The sequence below is a fragment of the Hyla sarda genome, chromosome 12 (genome assembly GCF_029499605.1).
Source record: "Hyla sarda isolate aHylSar1 chromosome 12, aHylSar1.hap1, whole genome shotgun sequence".
NCBI classification, from domain to species: domain Eukaryota; kingdom Metazoa; phylum Chordata; class Amphibia; order Anura; family Hylidae; genus Hyla; species Hyla sarda.
Window position 1 is genome coordinate 16,797,723 of NC_079200.1, and position 17,207 is coordinate 16,814,929.

General features: G+C 37.9%; 1 protein-coding gene across 3 annotated transcripts in view; it reads left to right on the forward strand.

The window, feature by feature from the left end:
• Positions 1-10,242, forward strand: part of RUNDC1 (RUN domain containing 1) — a 97,180-nt gene extending 86,938 nt beyond the window's left edge. For 2 of the 3 annotated variants that reach the window (XM_056547611.1, XM_056547610.1), the window contains exon 7: positions 8,992-10,242. In XM_056547611.1, the coding sequence (XP_056403586.1) occupies positions 8,992-9,857 (866 nt within the window). In that variant the 3' untranslated portion in view covers positions 9,858-10,242. The remainder of the gene's footprint in view (positions 1-8,991) is intronic. The other variant, XM_056547608.1, reaches the window with a different exon arrangement.
• The last annotated feature ends 6,965 nt before the right edge of the window (positions 10,243-17,207 follow it).

The following is a 17,207-nucleotide window of genomic DNA, read 5'->3' on the forward strand; positions in this document are numbered from 1 at the left end:
AGGGGAATAGTAATCAGATTCTTGTGAGGTATATAATACATTTTTACATGGAGGGGAATAGTAATCAGATTCTTGTGAGGTATAATACATCTATACATGGAGGGGAATAGTAATCAGATTCTTGTGAGGTATAATACATCTATACATGGAGGGGAATAGTAATCAGATTCTTGTGAGGTATAATACATCTATACATGGAGGGGAATAGTAATCAGATTCTTGTGAGGTGTATAATACATCTATACATGGAGGGAATAGTAATCAGATTCTTGTGAGGTATAATACATCTATACATGGAGGGGATAGTAATCAGATTCTTGTGAGGTATAATACATCTATACATGGAGGGGATAGTAATCAGATTCTTGTGAGGTATACAATACATCTATACATGGAGGGAATAGTAATCAGATTCTTGTGAGGTATATAATACATCTATACATGGAGGGAATAGTAATCAGATTCTTGTGAGGTATAATAAATCTATACATGGAGGGAATAGTAATCAGATTCTTGTGAGGTGTATAATACATCTATACATGGAGGGGAATAGTAATCAGATTCTTGTGAGGTATATAATACATCTATACATGGAGGGAATAGTAATCAGATTCTTGTGAGGTATAATACATCTATACATGGAGGGAATAGTAATCCGATTCTTGTGAGGTGTATAATACATCTATACATGGAGGGGAATAGTAATCAGATTCTTGTGAGGTATAATACATCTATACATGGAGGGGAATAGTAATCAGATTCTTGTGAGGTATAATACATCTATACATGGAGGGGAATAGTAATCAGATTCTTGTGAGGTATATAATACATCTATACATGGAGGGGAATAGTAATCAGATTCTTGTGAGGTATATAATACATCTATACATGGAGGGGAATAGTAATCAGATTCTTGTGAGGTGTATAATACATTTATACATGGAGGGAATAGTAATCAGATTCTTGTGAGGTGTATGATACATCTATACATGGAGGAGAATAGTAATCAGATTCTTGTGAGGTATATAATACATCTATACATGGAGGGGAATAGTAATCAGATTCTTGTGAGGTATAATACATCTATACATGGAGGGGAATAGTAATCAGATTCTTGTGAGGTATATAATACATCTATACATGGAGGGGAATAGTAATCAGATTCTTGTGAGGTATATAATACATGGAGGGGAATAGTAATCAGATTCTTGTGAGGTATATAATACATCTATACATGGAGGGGAATAGTAATCAGATTCTTGTGAGGTATATAATACATGGAGGGGAATAGTAATCAGATTCTTGTGAGGTATAATACATCTATACATGGAGGGGAATAGTAATCAGATTCTTGTGAGGTATATAATACATCTATACATGGAGGGGAATAGTAATCAGATTCTTGTGAGGTATATAATACATTTATACATGGAGGGAATAGTAATCAGATTCTCGTGAGGTGTATAATACATCTGTACATGGAGGGAATAGTAATCAGATTCTTGTGAGGTATATAATACATCTATACATGGAGGGGAATAGTAATCAGATTCTTGTGAGGTATATAATACATCTATACATGGAGGGGAATAGTAATCAGATTCTTGTGAGGTATATAATACATTTATACATGGAGGGAATAGTAATCAGATTCTTGTGAGGTGTATAATACATCTATACATGGAGGGAATAGTAATCAGATTCTTGTGAGGTATATAATACATCTATACATGGAGGAGAATAGTAATCAGATTCTTGTGAGGTATATAATACATCTATACATGGAGGGGAATAGTAATCAGATTCTTGTGAGGTATAATACATCTATACATAGAGGGGAATAGTAATCAGATTCTTGTGAGGTATAATACATCTATACATGGAGGGGAATAGTAATCAGATTCTTGTGAGGTATAATACATCTATACATGGAGGGGAATAGTAATCAGATTCTTGTGAGGTATAATACATCTATACATGGAGGGGAATAGTAATCAGATTCTTGTGAGGTATAATACATCTATACATGGAGGGGAATAGTAATCAGATTCTTGTGAGGTATATAATACATCTATACATGGAGGAGAATAGTAATCAGATTCTTGTGAGGTGTATAATACATCTATACATGGAGGGGAATAGTAATCAGATTCTTGTGAGGTATAATACATCTATACATGGAGGGGAATAGTAATCAGATTCTTGTGAGGTATATAATACATCTATACATGGAGGGGAATAGTAATCAGATTCTTGTGAGGTATAATACATCTGTACATGGAGGGGAATAGTAATCAGATTCTTGTGAGTTATAATACATCTATACATGGAGGGGAATAGTAATCAGATTCTTGTGAGGTATATAATACATCTATACATGGAGGGGAATAGTAATCAGATTCTTGTGAGGTATATAATACATGGAGGGAATAGTAATCAGATTCTTGTGAGGTATAATACATCTATACATGGAGGGGAATAGTAATCAGATTCTTGTGAGGTATAATACATCTATACATGGAGGGGAATAGTAATCAGATTCTTGTGAGGTATATAATACATCTATACATGGAGGGGAATAGTAATCAGATTCATGTGAGGTATATAATACATCTATACATGGAGGGGGAATAGTAATCAGATTCTTGTGAGGTATATAATACATCTATACATGGAGGGGAATAGTAATCAGATTCTTGTGAGGTATATAATACATCTATACATGGAGGGGAATAGTAATCAGATTCTTGTGAGGTATATAATACATCTATACATGGAGGGGGAATAGTAATCAGATTCTTGTGAGGTGTATAATACATCTATACATAGAGGGGGAATAGTAATCAGATTCTTGTGAGGTATATAATACATCTATACATGGAGGGGAATAGTAATCAGATTCTTGTGAGGTATAATACATCTATACATGGAGGGGAATAGTAATCAGATTCTTGTGAGGTGTATAATACATCTATACATGGAGGGGAATAGTAATCAGATTCTTGTGAGGTATATAATACATCTATACATGGAGGGGGAATAGTAATCAGATTCTTGTGAGGTATATAATACATCTATACATGGAGGGGGAATAGTAATCAGATTCTTGTGAGGTATATAATACATGGAGGGGAATAGTAATCAGATTCTTGTGAGGTATAATACATCTATACATGGAGGGGGAATAGTAATCAGATTCTTGTGAGGTATATAATACATCTATACATGGAGGGAATAGTAATCAGATTCTTGTGAGGTATAATACATTTATACATGGAGGGAAATAGTAATCAGATTCTTGTGAGGTGTATAATACATCTATACATGGAGAGGAATAGTAGTCAGATTCTTGTGAGGTATATAATACATCTATACATGGAGGGGAATAGTAATCAGATTCTTGTGAGGTGTATATGGCATCTATACATGGAGGGGAATAGTAATCAGATTCTTGTGAGGTATATAATACATCTATACATGGAGGGGAATAGTAATCAGATTCTTGTGAGGTATATAATACATCTATACATGGAGGGGAATAGTAATCAGATTCTTGTGAGGTATAATACATCTATACATGGAGGGGAATAGTAATCAGATTCTTGTGAGGTATAATACATCTGTACATGGAGGGGAATAGTAATCAGATTCTTGTGAGGTATATAATACATCTATACATGGAGGGGAATAGTAATCAGATTCTTGTGAGTTATAATACATCTATACATGGAGGGGAATAGTAATCAGATTCTTGTGAGGTATATAATACATCTGTACATGGAGGGGAATAGTAATCAGATTCTTGTGAGGTATATAATACATCTATACATGGAGGGGAATAGTAATCAGATTCTTGTGAGGTATATAATACATCTATACATGGAGGGGAATAGTAATCAGATTCTTGTGAGGTATATAATACATCTGTACATGGAGGGGAATAGTAATCAGATTCTTGTGAGGTATATAATACATCTATACATGGAGGGGAATAGTAATCAGATTCTTGTGAGGTATAATACATCTATACATGGAGGGGAATAGTAATCAGATTCTTGTGAGGTATATAATACATCTATACATGGAGGGAATAGTAATCAGATTCTTGTGAGGTATAATACATCTATACATGGAGGGGAATAGTAATCAGATTCTTGTGAGGTATATAATACATCTATACATGGAGGGAATAGTAATCAGATTCTTGTGAGGTGTATAATACATCTATACATAGAGGGGGAATAGTAATCAGATTCTTGTGAGGTATAATAAATCTATACATGTAGGGGAATAGTAATCAGATTCTTGTGAGGTATAATACATCTATACATGGAGGGGAATAGTAATCAGATTCTTGTGAGGTGTATAATACATCTATAATTGGAGGGGAATAGTAATCAGATTCTTGTGAGGTATATAATACATCTATACATGGAGGGGAATAGTAATCAGATTCTTGTGAGGTATAATACATCTATACATGGAGGGGAATAGTAATCAGATTATTGTGAGGTATATAATACATCTATACATGGAGGGAATAGTAATCAGATTCATGTGAGGTATATAATACATCTATACATGGAGGGGGAATAGTAATCAGATTCTTGTGAGGTATATAATACATCTATACATGGAGGGGAATAGTAATCAGATTCTTGTGAGGTATATAATACATCTATACATGGAGGGGGATAGTAATCAGATTCATGTGAGGTATATAATACATCTATACATGGAGGGGAATAGTAATCAGATTCTTGTGAGGTATATAATACATCTATACATGGAGGGGAATAGTAATCAGATTCTTGTGAGGTGTATAATACATCTATACATGGAGGGGAATAGTAATCAGATTCTTGTGAGGTGTATAATACATCTATAATTGGAGGGGAATAGTAATCAGATTCTTGTGAGGTGTATAATACATCTATACATGGAGGGGGATAGTAATCAGATTCTTGTGAGGTATATAATACATCTATACATGGAGGGGAATAGTAATCAGATTCTTGTGAGGTATAATACATCTATACATGGAGGGGAATAGTAATCAGATTCTTGTGAGGTATATAATACATCTATACATGGAGGGAATAGTAATCAGATTCTTGTGAGGTATAATACATCTATACATGGAGGGGAATAGTAATCAGATTCTTGTGAGGTATATAATACATCTATACATGGAGGGAATAGTAATCAGATTCTTGTGAGGTGTATAATACATCTATACATAGAGGGGGAATAGTAATCAGATTCTTGTGAGGTATATAATACATCTATACATGGAGGGAATAGTAATCAGATTCTTGTGAGGTATAATAAATCTATACATGTAGGGGAATAGTAATCAGATTCGTGTGAGGTATAATACATCTATACATGGAGGGGAATAGTAATCAGATTCTTGTGAGGTGTATAATACATCTATACATGGAGGGGAATAGTAATCAGATTCTTGTGAGGTGTATAATACATCTATAATTGGAGGGGAATAGTAATCAGATTCTTGTGAGGTGTATAATACATCTATACATGGAGGGGGATAGTAATCAGATTCTTGTGAGGTATATAATACATCTATACATGGAGGGGAATAGTAATCAGATTCTTGTGAGGTATAATACATCTATACATGGAGGGGAATAGTAATCAGATTCTTGTGAGGTATATAATACATCTATACATGGAGGGAATAGTAATCAGATTCTTGTGAGGTATAATACATCTATACATGGAGGGGAATAGTAATCAGATTCTTGTGAGGTATATAATACATCTATACATGGAGGGAATAGTAATCAGATTCTTGTGAGGTGTATAATACATCTATACATAGAGGGGGAATAGTAATCAGATTCTTGTGAGGTATATAATACATCTATACATGGAGGGAATAGTAATCAGATTCTTGTGAGGTATAATAAATCTATACATGGAGGGGAATAGTAATCAGATTCTTGTGAGGTATAATACATCTATACATGGAGGGGAATAGTAATCAGATTCTTGTGAGGTGTATAATACATCTATAATTGGAGGGGAATAGTAATCAGATTCTTGTGAGGTATATAATACATCTATACATGGAGGGGAATAGTAATCAGATTCTTGTGAGGTATATAATACATCTATACATGGAGGGGAATAGTAATCAGATTCTTGTGAGGTATAATACATCTATACATGGAGGGGAATAGTAATCAGATTCTTGTGAGGTATATAATACATCTATACATGGAGGGGGATAGTAATCAGATTCATGTGAGGTATATAATACATCTATACATGGAGGGGAATAGTAATCAGATTCTTGTGAGGTATATAATACATCTATACATGGAGGGAATAGTAATCAGATTCTTGTGAGGTGTATAATACATCTATACATGGAGGGGAATAGTAATCAGATTCTTGTGAGGTATAATAAATCTATACATGGAGGGAATAGTAATCAGATTCTTGTGAGGTGTATAATACATCTATACATGGAGGGGAATAGTAATCAGATTCTTGTGAGGTATATAATACATCTATAATTGGAGGGGAATAGTAATCAGATTCTTGTGAGGTATATAATACATCTATACATGGAGGGGGATAGTAATCAGATTCTTGTGAGGTGTATAATACATTTATACATGGAGGGGAATAGTAATCAGATTCTTGTGAGGTATATAATACATTTATACATGGAGGGGAATAGTAATCAGATTCTTGTGAGGTATATAATACATCTATACATGGAGGGGAATAGTAATCAGATTCTTGTGAGGTATATAATACATCTATACATGGAGGGGAATAGTAATCAGATTCTTGTGAGGTATAATACATCTATACATGGAGGGGAATAGTAATCAGATTCTTGTGAGGTATATAATACATCTATACATGGAGGGAATAGTAATCAGATTCTTGTGAGGTATATAATACATCTATACATGGAGGGGAATAGTAATCAGATTCTTGAGAGGTATTATACATCTATACATGGAGGGGAATAGTAATCAGATTCTTGTGAGGTATATAATACATCTATACATGGAGGGGAATAGTAATCAGATTCTTGTGAGGTATATAATACATCTATACATGGAGGGGAATAGTAATCAGATTCTTGTGAGGTGTATTATACATCTATAATTGGAGGGGAATAGTAATCAGATTCTTGTGACGTATATAATACATCTATACATGGAGGGGGATAGTAATCAGATTCTTGTGAGGTATATAATACATTTATACATGGAGGGGAATAGTAATCAGATTCTTGTGAGGTGTATAATACATCTATACATGGAGGGGAATAGTAATCAGATTCTTGTGAGGTATATAATACATCTATACATGGAGGGGAATAGTAATCAGATTCTTGTGAGGTATATAATACATCTATACATGGAGGGGAATAGTAATCAGATTCTTGTGAGGTATAATACATCTATACATGGAGGGGAATAGTAATCAGATTCTTGTGAGGTATATAATACATCTATACATGGAGGGGAATAGTAATCAGATTCTTGTGAGGTATATAATACATCTATACATGGAGGGGAATAGTAATCAGATTCTTGTGAGGTATTATACATCTATACATGGAGGGGAATAGTAATCAGATTCTTGTGAGGTATATAATACATCTATACATGGAGGGGAATAGTAATCAGATTCTTGTGAGGTATAATACATCTATACATGGAGGGAATAGTAATCAGATTCTTGTGAGGTATATAATACATCTATACATGGAGGGAATAGTAATCAGATTCTTGTGAGGTATATAATACATCTATACATGGAGGGGAATAGTAATCAGATTCTTGTGAGGTATTATACATCTATACATGGAGGGGAATAGTAATCAGATTCTTGTGAGGTGTATTATACATCTATACATGGAGGGGGAATAGTAATCAGATTCTTGTGAGGTATATAATACATCTATACATGGAGGGGGAATAGTAATCAGATTCTTGTGAGGTATATAATACATCTATACATGGAGGAGAATAGTAATCAGATTCTTGTGAGGTATATAATACATCTATACATGGAGGGGAATAGTAATCAGATTCTTGTGAGGTATAATACATCTATACATGGAGGGGAATAGTAATCAGATTCTTGTGAGGTATATAATACATCTATACATGGAGGGGGAATAGTAATCAGATTCTTGTGAGGTATATAATACATCTATACATGGAGGGAATAGTAATCAGATTCTTGTGAGGTATATAATACATCTATACATGGAGGGGGAATAGTAATCAGATTCTTGTGAGGTATAATACATCTATACATGGAAACATTCCCAAATATTTCCTTTGGTAATGAGCGATCTCCCATACATAGTGTACGGGAAGTCTATTATTATTTTTTGCCTGTGAAACTTTGTTACTGATTCTAGATCTGCGGTCTCAAACTGTGGCCCTCCAGCTGTTGCAAAACTTCAACACCCAGCATGCCCGGACAGCCGTTGGCTGTCCGGGCATGCTGGGAGTTAAAGTTTTGCAACAGCTGGAGGGCCACAGTTTACATAGTTACATAGTTAGTATGGTTGAAAAAAGACATAAGTCCATCAAGTCCAACCAGGCAATTGAAGTGAAGGGGATAAGGGGAAGGGATGTAGTTTTATAATTCTGCATAAGCATTAATGTTGTTTTGTTCCAGGAATGTATCTAACCCTGTTGTAAAGCTGTTAATTGTTTCTGCTGTGACCAGTTCCTGAGGTAGACTGTTCCATAAATTCACAGTCCTCACGGTAAAGAAGGCGTGTCGCCCCTTTAGACTAAACCATTTCTTCTCCAGACGGAGAGAGTGCCCCCTCGTCCTTTGGGGGGGAATGCCCCTTCGTCCTTTGGGGGGGGGGGGGGGGGCAGTTTGAGTCCACAGTTCTAGACTCTTTCTCATAAACCTGAACTTTGAAGAATTGTTGTGGTGACCTTTTAATATATCTTATGTCCTCTCTTTAAACAGTGAGTCCAGAGCAAGCTAAGCAAATACGAGAGACGGGCCTACATCTACTACGCCGGGCCCTGGCCGTCCTGCAGATCTTCGCTGCGAGTCAGTTTGGTTGCGGCACAGGTCCCGTTCCCCAGAACCTCTGGAATCAAGATGAAAGCAACAGAGACTTCACTCCACTGATTAAGAAGCTAGAAACCTCTGTGGAGAAGGTGAAGCAGCTGTCGCTGCGCCATCAGCCCCACGATCACGTCATCAGCTTCGCCACTCTGCAGGAGATCGCGCTCGGAGGGAAGGATGAGCTGACGGTGGCCGTCAGGAAGGAGCTGGCAATTGCTATAAGGGACCTCCTGTCACACGGTCTGTATTCTACATCTCAAGGGATGAGTTTGGTTCTTGCACCCATTGCCTGTCTGATCCCGGTCTTCACCGCTTCACCTCCTTCTATGCACCCCTGGGAACTTTTTGTTAAGTACTACAATGAGAAGAACGGAAAAGCCTTTGTTGACTCTCCTGCGCGTAAACTTTCACAATCCTTCTCCCTCCCCGTCTCAGGAAGCCATAAGGTGACCCCCAAGCAGAGCCTCCTGTCCGCCATCCATGCCGTCCTAACGGAACACGACCCATTCAAGCGCGGCGCCGATTCAGAGTTCAAGGCGCTGATCTGCATGGCTCTAAATGAGCAGCGTCTTGTATCGTGGCTCAACCTCATCTGCAAGTCGGGGGTCCTAATACAATCTCATTACCAACCCTGGAGTTACATGGCCAACAGCGGCTTCGAAAGCGCCCTGAACATTCTCAGCCGCCTCAGTAACCTCAAATTCAACCTGCCCGTAGACCTCGCCGTGCGGCAGCTCAAGAACATAAAAGATGCTTTTTGATGCTCATTAGGGAGAGGTCACATTTCTACATCTCGCTGTTATCATTTCAGGGGTCTGTAGAGGAACTGGGCTTTATTTGCATCCTGTTCTCTTTCTGTATCTGCCAGTTCAAGGGAAAAACAAGCATGACTAGGTCTATGGGGTTCGTAAGTTTTAAAGGGGTACTCCACTGGAAAACTTTATTATTATTTTTTTTAATCAACTGGTGCCAGAAAGTTTTATACAGATTTGTAAATTACAGAAATCTCAAAAAGGTGCAGCTCACAACAAAAGGACCGAGGTAGTCAAAGCTATAACCGGTCCCCACCGGCGTCAAGAAAAATAATAATCAAATTAATAGCTTATTCCTCAAGGGCCTCACCATCCAAGGTGCATATTGATATGGGTGGAAATATGTATTATGTATTTTATTATTTCCACCCATATCAATATGCACCTTGGATGGTGAGGCCCTTGAGATATAAGATTTGTAAATTACTTCTATTAAAAAAATCTTAATCCTTCCAGTACTTATTAGCTGCTGAATACTACAGAGGAAATTCTTTTCTTTTTGCAACACAGAGCTCTCTGCTGACATCATGACCACAGTGCTCTCTGCTGACATCTCTGTCCATCTAAAGAACTGTCCAGAGTAGGAGAAAATCCCCATAGCAAACATATGCTGCTCTGGACAGTTCCAAAAATGGACAGAGATGTCAGCAGAGAGCACTGTGGTCGTGATGTCAGCAGAGAGCTCTGTGTTCCAAAAATAAAACCATTTCCTCTGTAGTATTCAGCAGCTAATAAGTACTGGAAGGATTAAGATTTTTTAATAGAAGTAATTTACAAATCTGTTTAACTTTCTGGCACCAGTTGATTTAAAAAAAAAAGTTTTCCACGGGAGTACCCCTTTAAAGGGTTATTCTGCTGGAAAATATTATTATTATTATTATTATTTTTATTACTATTATTATTATTTTTAAATCAACCGGTGCCAGAAAGTTAAACAGATTTGTAAATTACTTCTATTTAAAAATCTTAATCCTTCCAGTACTTATCAGCTGCTGTATGCTCCACAGGAAGTTCTTTTCTTTTTGAATTTCCTTTCTGTCTGATCACAGTGCTCTCTGCTGACACCTCTGTCCATGTCAGGAACTGTCCAGAGCAGGAGAGGTTTGCTATAGGGATTTGCTTCTACTCTGTCCTTAAATGGACAGAGGTGTCAGCAGAGAGCACTGTGGTCAGACAGAAAGGAAATTCAAGAAGAAAAGAACTTCCTGTGGGGCATACAGCAGCTGATAAGTACTGGGAGAATTAAGATTTTTTTAATAGAAGTAATTTACAAATATGTTTAACTTTTTGGCACCAGCTCAAAAAAAATGTTTGTTTTCCAGTGGAGTACCCCTTTAAGGAGACGTAGAATTTCAGGATATCAAGCACAATGACCAGTACTCCATGACTCTTCTAATGACCTGGTTACAAAAAAAATTGGGATTTATTATTTATTTTATCATGTTTAGATGTATTTTAAGTATAGTATATATTATATGTAACTACCGCTAAAAATTCCAATTTCTGAGGATCTAATACAGTGTTTTCCAAACGGGGTGTCTCCGGCTGTTGCAAAACTACAACTTCCGGCATGCCCGGACAGCCAAAAGCTTGTCTGCCTCCTTCAGAGGATTCCTACTGTCCCTGAAATGTAAATCAAGGCTTCCTTCTCATCTCAGAAACCTTTTTGCTGGGAGTTGTAGTTTTTCAACAGCTGGAGAGACGCTGTTTTTGGAAAGCACTGAACGAACACTACTGCCATTGTAGACTTGAGGGCATTCTGCTATTTAGCTGTAATAGCTTTTTACAGCCGTACAGAGAAATAAAACGGAGAGAGCCCAGGGTTGGGAGATGTGAAAAATGACACTGTTTTTTAGTACACTGTGATCCAATGGCTGCTGAAAAGGGAATTTTGGAGGTGCCGCGAAACGCCTTTCACTATTGCAGAGTAGAGTAGAACTGTTCATCCAGAATCGGGCTGTAAATGGTATATTAGGAAAAGACTGGTGCTGATGGGTATCGCTAAAGTCCCTCCGCTCTTCTATACAAAGAATACTGACTTTCTAGAACAGTGTTTCCCAACCAGTGCGCCTCCAGCTGTTGCAAAACTACAACTCGCAGCATGCCCGGACAGCCGTTGGCTGTCCGGGCATGCTGGGAGTTGTAGTTTCGCAACAGCAGGAGACACCCTGGTTGGGAAACACTGTTCTAGAACAGTACCCTATGCTGCCAACGACGCTTTCTTGTAACCTAAATGGATTGTCATTGGGGGCATGTGTGGACCCCCACAAATCACTAGGGTAAGAAAGCATTATGCCGTTGCCACTGCGGCTGACAGCGGTTAAAGGGGTATTCCAGGAAAAATAAAATTAATTTTATATCAACTGGCTCCAGAAAGTTAAACAGATTTGTAAATTACTTCTATTAAAAAAATCTTAATCCTTCCAATAATTATCAGCTGCTGAAGTTGAGTTGTTCTTTTCTGTCTGACAACAGTGCTCTCTGCTGCCATCTCTGCTTGTCTCGGGAACTACACAGAGTAGAAGAGGTTTGCTATGGGGATTTGCTTCTACTCTGGACTGTTCCCGAGACAGGTGTCATCAGAGAGCTCTTAGACAGGAAAGAACAACTCAACTTCAGCAGCTCATAAGTCCTGAAAGGATTAAGATTTTTTTTTAAATAAAAGTAATTTACAAATCTGTTAAACTTTCTTGCGCCAGTTGAGATAGATAGATAGATATATCTAATTTTTTCCCTGGATAACCCCTTTTAGGGTACGTTCACACTGGCGGATTACCTGCGGAATTTCAGCAGCAGATTTGCTGTGGATTTGCTACCATTGACTTCAACGGGTCATCAGAAAATCCGCAATATAGGCAGTTTTCAGATTTTCCTTTTGGACCCGTTGAATTCCATGGTAGCAGATTATCTGCTGCGGATTTTCCGCATGAAATACGCTGCGGAAATTCTGCAGGTAATCTGCCAGTGTGAACGTACTCTTAAAGTGCACCATGCTTTCCTAGCACCACTGCTTTTTGATGGGACTGCCTCTTTAAAGGGGCATCCAAACTTTAGAATTGGAAGGCCTATCCTCAGGATTCACTATCAATATCCGATCGGCAGGGGACGGGTGTCCGGCAACCTTGCCAATCGTCCGTTTCAATGGGCCGCGACAAAGTTCCTGACGCTGCAGCCTCTCTAATGGTTACATCACTGATGTAGCAGCGGCGGTGCAAGGAACTGCAGTGATGTGGCCTCCATGTGAATGGGAGCGTATGGCAGCACCCTGCACCGCTGCTGCTAGTAATAAACTTTATAGAGGATCTGGTGCTTGCACAAGAGCTCCAGCCCCTTGAGACAGCTTAAAAATGCACTCCAGGATTTATTTATTTATTTTATTTTATTTTTGTTTACATGCAGCATAGTCTATAATGTAGAGCTTCTTGTGTATGTCTTGTGCTTACCTGTTTTATCTTATGTGGCAGACAAGGAAAACCACAGCAAAAACTGGAAAAAAAAAAACCTGGCTAAAAATGCAACGTGTGAACAATGCGTCAGGAGAGGTGATAAACTACTGAATATCATGATTCCATAGAGATAGCAGCAGTATACAGACAGAGCTGAAGAGAGGGATATAACTATTGTATATCCTGATCCCATAAAGAGAGCAGCAGCAATATACAGATAGACCCAAGGCGTGTATGTGTGTGTGTGTGTGTGTATATATATATATATATATATATATATATATAATGTGTGTGTGCACACATACATATATATGTGTGTGTACATATATATACATACACACACACACACACACACACACTCACACTCACACTCCCAGGGAAGCAGCACTCTACAAAAAGAATAATGCAGAAGGTGCACACTGTAATAGGTCCCGGTCAGGGGCCCTTATTGATACAGCTTACACATCATATCTGTTCATCTGTAATATGTGTATGATCCCATAGAGATAGCAGCAGTATACAGATAATGCTGGAGGGGTGTATTACTCCTATATATCCTGATCTCATAGAGATAGCAGCAGTATACAGATAATGCTGGAGAAGGGTATAACTACTATATATCCTGATCCCATAGATCTAGCAGCAGTATACAGATAATGCTGGAGAAGGGTATAACTACTATATATCCTGATCCCATAGATATAGCAGCAGTATACAGATAATGCTGGAGAAGGGTATAACTACTATATATCCTGATCCCATAGAGATAGCAGCAGTATACAGATAGAGCTGGGAGGTGTCTGTAAGCTGCTTGGAGGGATCTGGTGATCATGTCATCCTGTATTTTTAAAGGAAGTCAGCTGACCCAGGACTGACCACTTTCTCTGACACATTAAATAGGTACTCCGGTGAAAAACATTTTTTTTTTTATATCAACTGGTGCCAGAAAGTTAAACAGATTTGTAATTTACTTCTATTAAAAAATCTTAATCCTTCACAGTACTTATCAGCTGCTGTATGCTTCAAAGGAAGTTCTTTTCTTTTTGAATTTCTTTTCTGTCTGACTACAGTGCTCTCTGCTGACACCTCTGTCCATGTCAGGAACTGTCCAGAGTAGGAACAAATTCACATAGCAAACCTATCCTGCTCTGGACAGTTCCTGACATGGACAGCAGAGGTCAGCAGAGAGCACTGTGGTCAGACAGAAAAGAAATTCGAAAATAATTTCCTCTGTAGTATACAGCAGCTGATAATTACTGGAAGGATTAAGATTTTTTTATAGAAGTAATTTACAAATCTGTTTAACTTTCTGGCACCAGTTGATTTAAAAAAAAAAAAAATGATTTCCACCAGAGTACCCCTTTAAGCATTGATTTTCTTTGGTTCAGACTGATGATCACACGACCCTGTTACAGTAATGAAACGCACGGATGCAGCTGTGTCAGAATAAAAAGGCGCTGTAGGACTAGCGATGGTGAGCGTGCACAATATGGCATGATATGGGAAAAAAAAAACTGAGTGCTTCTTTAACTTCAGGGGTCCCAGGAGTCAGACTAAAAAAAGATGGCCACGCCTCAGGATACGCCATCAATTTTATGTAAAGCCTGAATACCCCTTTAAGGCTAGGGCTCCGCTGTCACATGCTATTGCTCGTGTCATTGTAATATACCCGGACATTGTTACAACTTCAGTGATTTACTATGAAAAAGAAGAGCGGAGCCCTAACTTTAAAGGGGTACTCCGGTGGAAAACTTTTCTTTTTTTTAAATCAACTGGTGCCAGAAAGTTAAACAGATTTGCAAATTACTTCTATAAAAAAAATCTTTACCCTTCCAGTACTTAATAGCAGCTGTTTGCTACAGAGGAAATTCTTTTCTTTTTCAATTTCTTTTTTGTCTTGTCCACAGTGCTCTCTGCTGACACCTCCTGTCCGTGTCGGGAACTGTCCAGAGCAGGAGAGGTTTGCTATGAGGATTTTCTCCTGCTCTGGCCAGTTCCTGATACGGGCATCAGGTGTCAGCAGAGAGCACTGTGGACAAGACAAAAAAGAAATTCAAAAATAGAAAAAAAAAATCCTCTGTAGCATACAGCTGCTAATAAGTTCTGGAAGGATAAAGATTTTTTAATAGAAGTCATTTACAAATCTGTTTAACTTTCTGGCACCAGTTGATTTAAAAAAAAAATAATTGTTTTCCACCGGAGTACCCCTTTAAAGAGGGAATCTAGTAATATACTGTATATAAATGCAAACGATTGTTCATAATGACGATATAATGGATTCAGCACCAAAGATATATACATTTTATATATTTCTATATCCAAAGGTTTCGGGCACCAATTAGGTTTTAGTGAAGAACTCACTGTTCTTATATTTGTTGAGCAGAATTGGGAAGAAAGTTTAATATTTCAAATATTTGTGTCTATGTCCTGTATGTACCTTCTAAAGCACATTTTTCTATGTAATCCTGCATGGTTTCAGGAACTTAGCTGTACACCTATGTTTCCCAACCAGGGTGCCTACAGCTGTTGCAAAACAATGACTCCCAGCATGCTCAGGCAGCTAAAGGCTTCTGATATGAGACGGAAATCTTGATTTACCTTTCAGGGACCGTGTGGATCCTCTGAAAGAGGCAGACAAGCCTTTGGCTTTCCGGACATGCTGAGAGTTGTAGCTTTGCAACAGCTGGAGGCACCTTGGTTCGGAAACACTGGCCTATGGTTTAAAGCAGTCTATGTTGTTGTCGGTTATTGGGAAATGTATATTTTTATATTTTATGGAGTTGGAGTTCGACAAATTTGAAATAATTGTCATTTAGAATATTAAAGGGGAATCACTGGAATACATTTTTAGCACTAAAATAAGTGTTAAATTCAGCTCGCCAACCAGCGCATCTGCTAACCACGCCAATTTTGGCGCAATTCGCCACCTGGGGAATATCATTCCAAGTGTGAACGAGGCTTTAGACTTCAAATGATTCTCAAAATAAAGGGGGTCACAGCATTTGTTTTGTTGTTTTGAGCAGGAGCGCCAAGTGCCAAAGAGACTTCAGCCCCATCATTAGGGGTCCCAGAAGTTGGACTCTCATAAATCATAATGCTATGGCATATCCTGGAGCAGTGTTTCCTACCCAGTGTGCCTCCAGCTGTTGCAAAAATATTAAAGGGGGGTTCCCACCTTGTAATGGTGTATCTTTAGGTCAGTGTTTCCTACCCAATGGTCCTCCAGCTGTTGCAAAACTACAACTCCCAGCATGCCCGGACAGCCGAAGGCTGTCCGGGCATGCTGGGAGTTGTAGTTTTACAACAGCTGGACACACACTGGTTGCGAAACGCTGTCCTAAAGATACAACATTACAAGGTGGGGACCCCCCTTTAATATTTATGCACATGTACCCCTTCTCTGGTTACATATCTTTAAAGGGGTACTCCCTTGGAAAACATTTTATTTATTTATTTTTAAATCAGCTGGTGCCAGAAAGTTAAACATATTTGTAAATTACTTCTATAAAAAAATCTTTACCCTTCCAGTACTTATCAGCTGCTGTATGTTCCAGAGGAAGTTCTTTTCTTTTTTTAATTTCCTTTGTCTGACCACAGTGCTCTCTGCTGACACCGCTGTCCATTTTAGGATCTGTCCAAAGTAGAAGGAAATCCACCATTGAAAACTTATCCTGCTCCGGACAGTTCCTAAAATGGACAGAGGTGTCAGCAGAGAGCACTGTGGTCAGACAAGAAAAGGAAATTTAAAAATGAAAAGAAATCTGTAGTATACAGCAGCTGATAAGTACGGGAAGGATTAAGATTTTTAAATAGAAGTCATTTACAAATCTGTTTAACTTTCTGCCACCAGTTG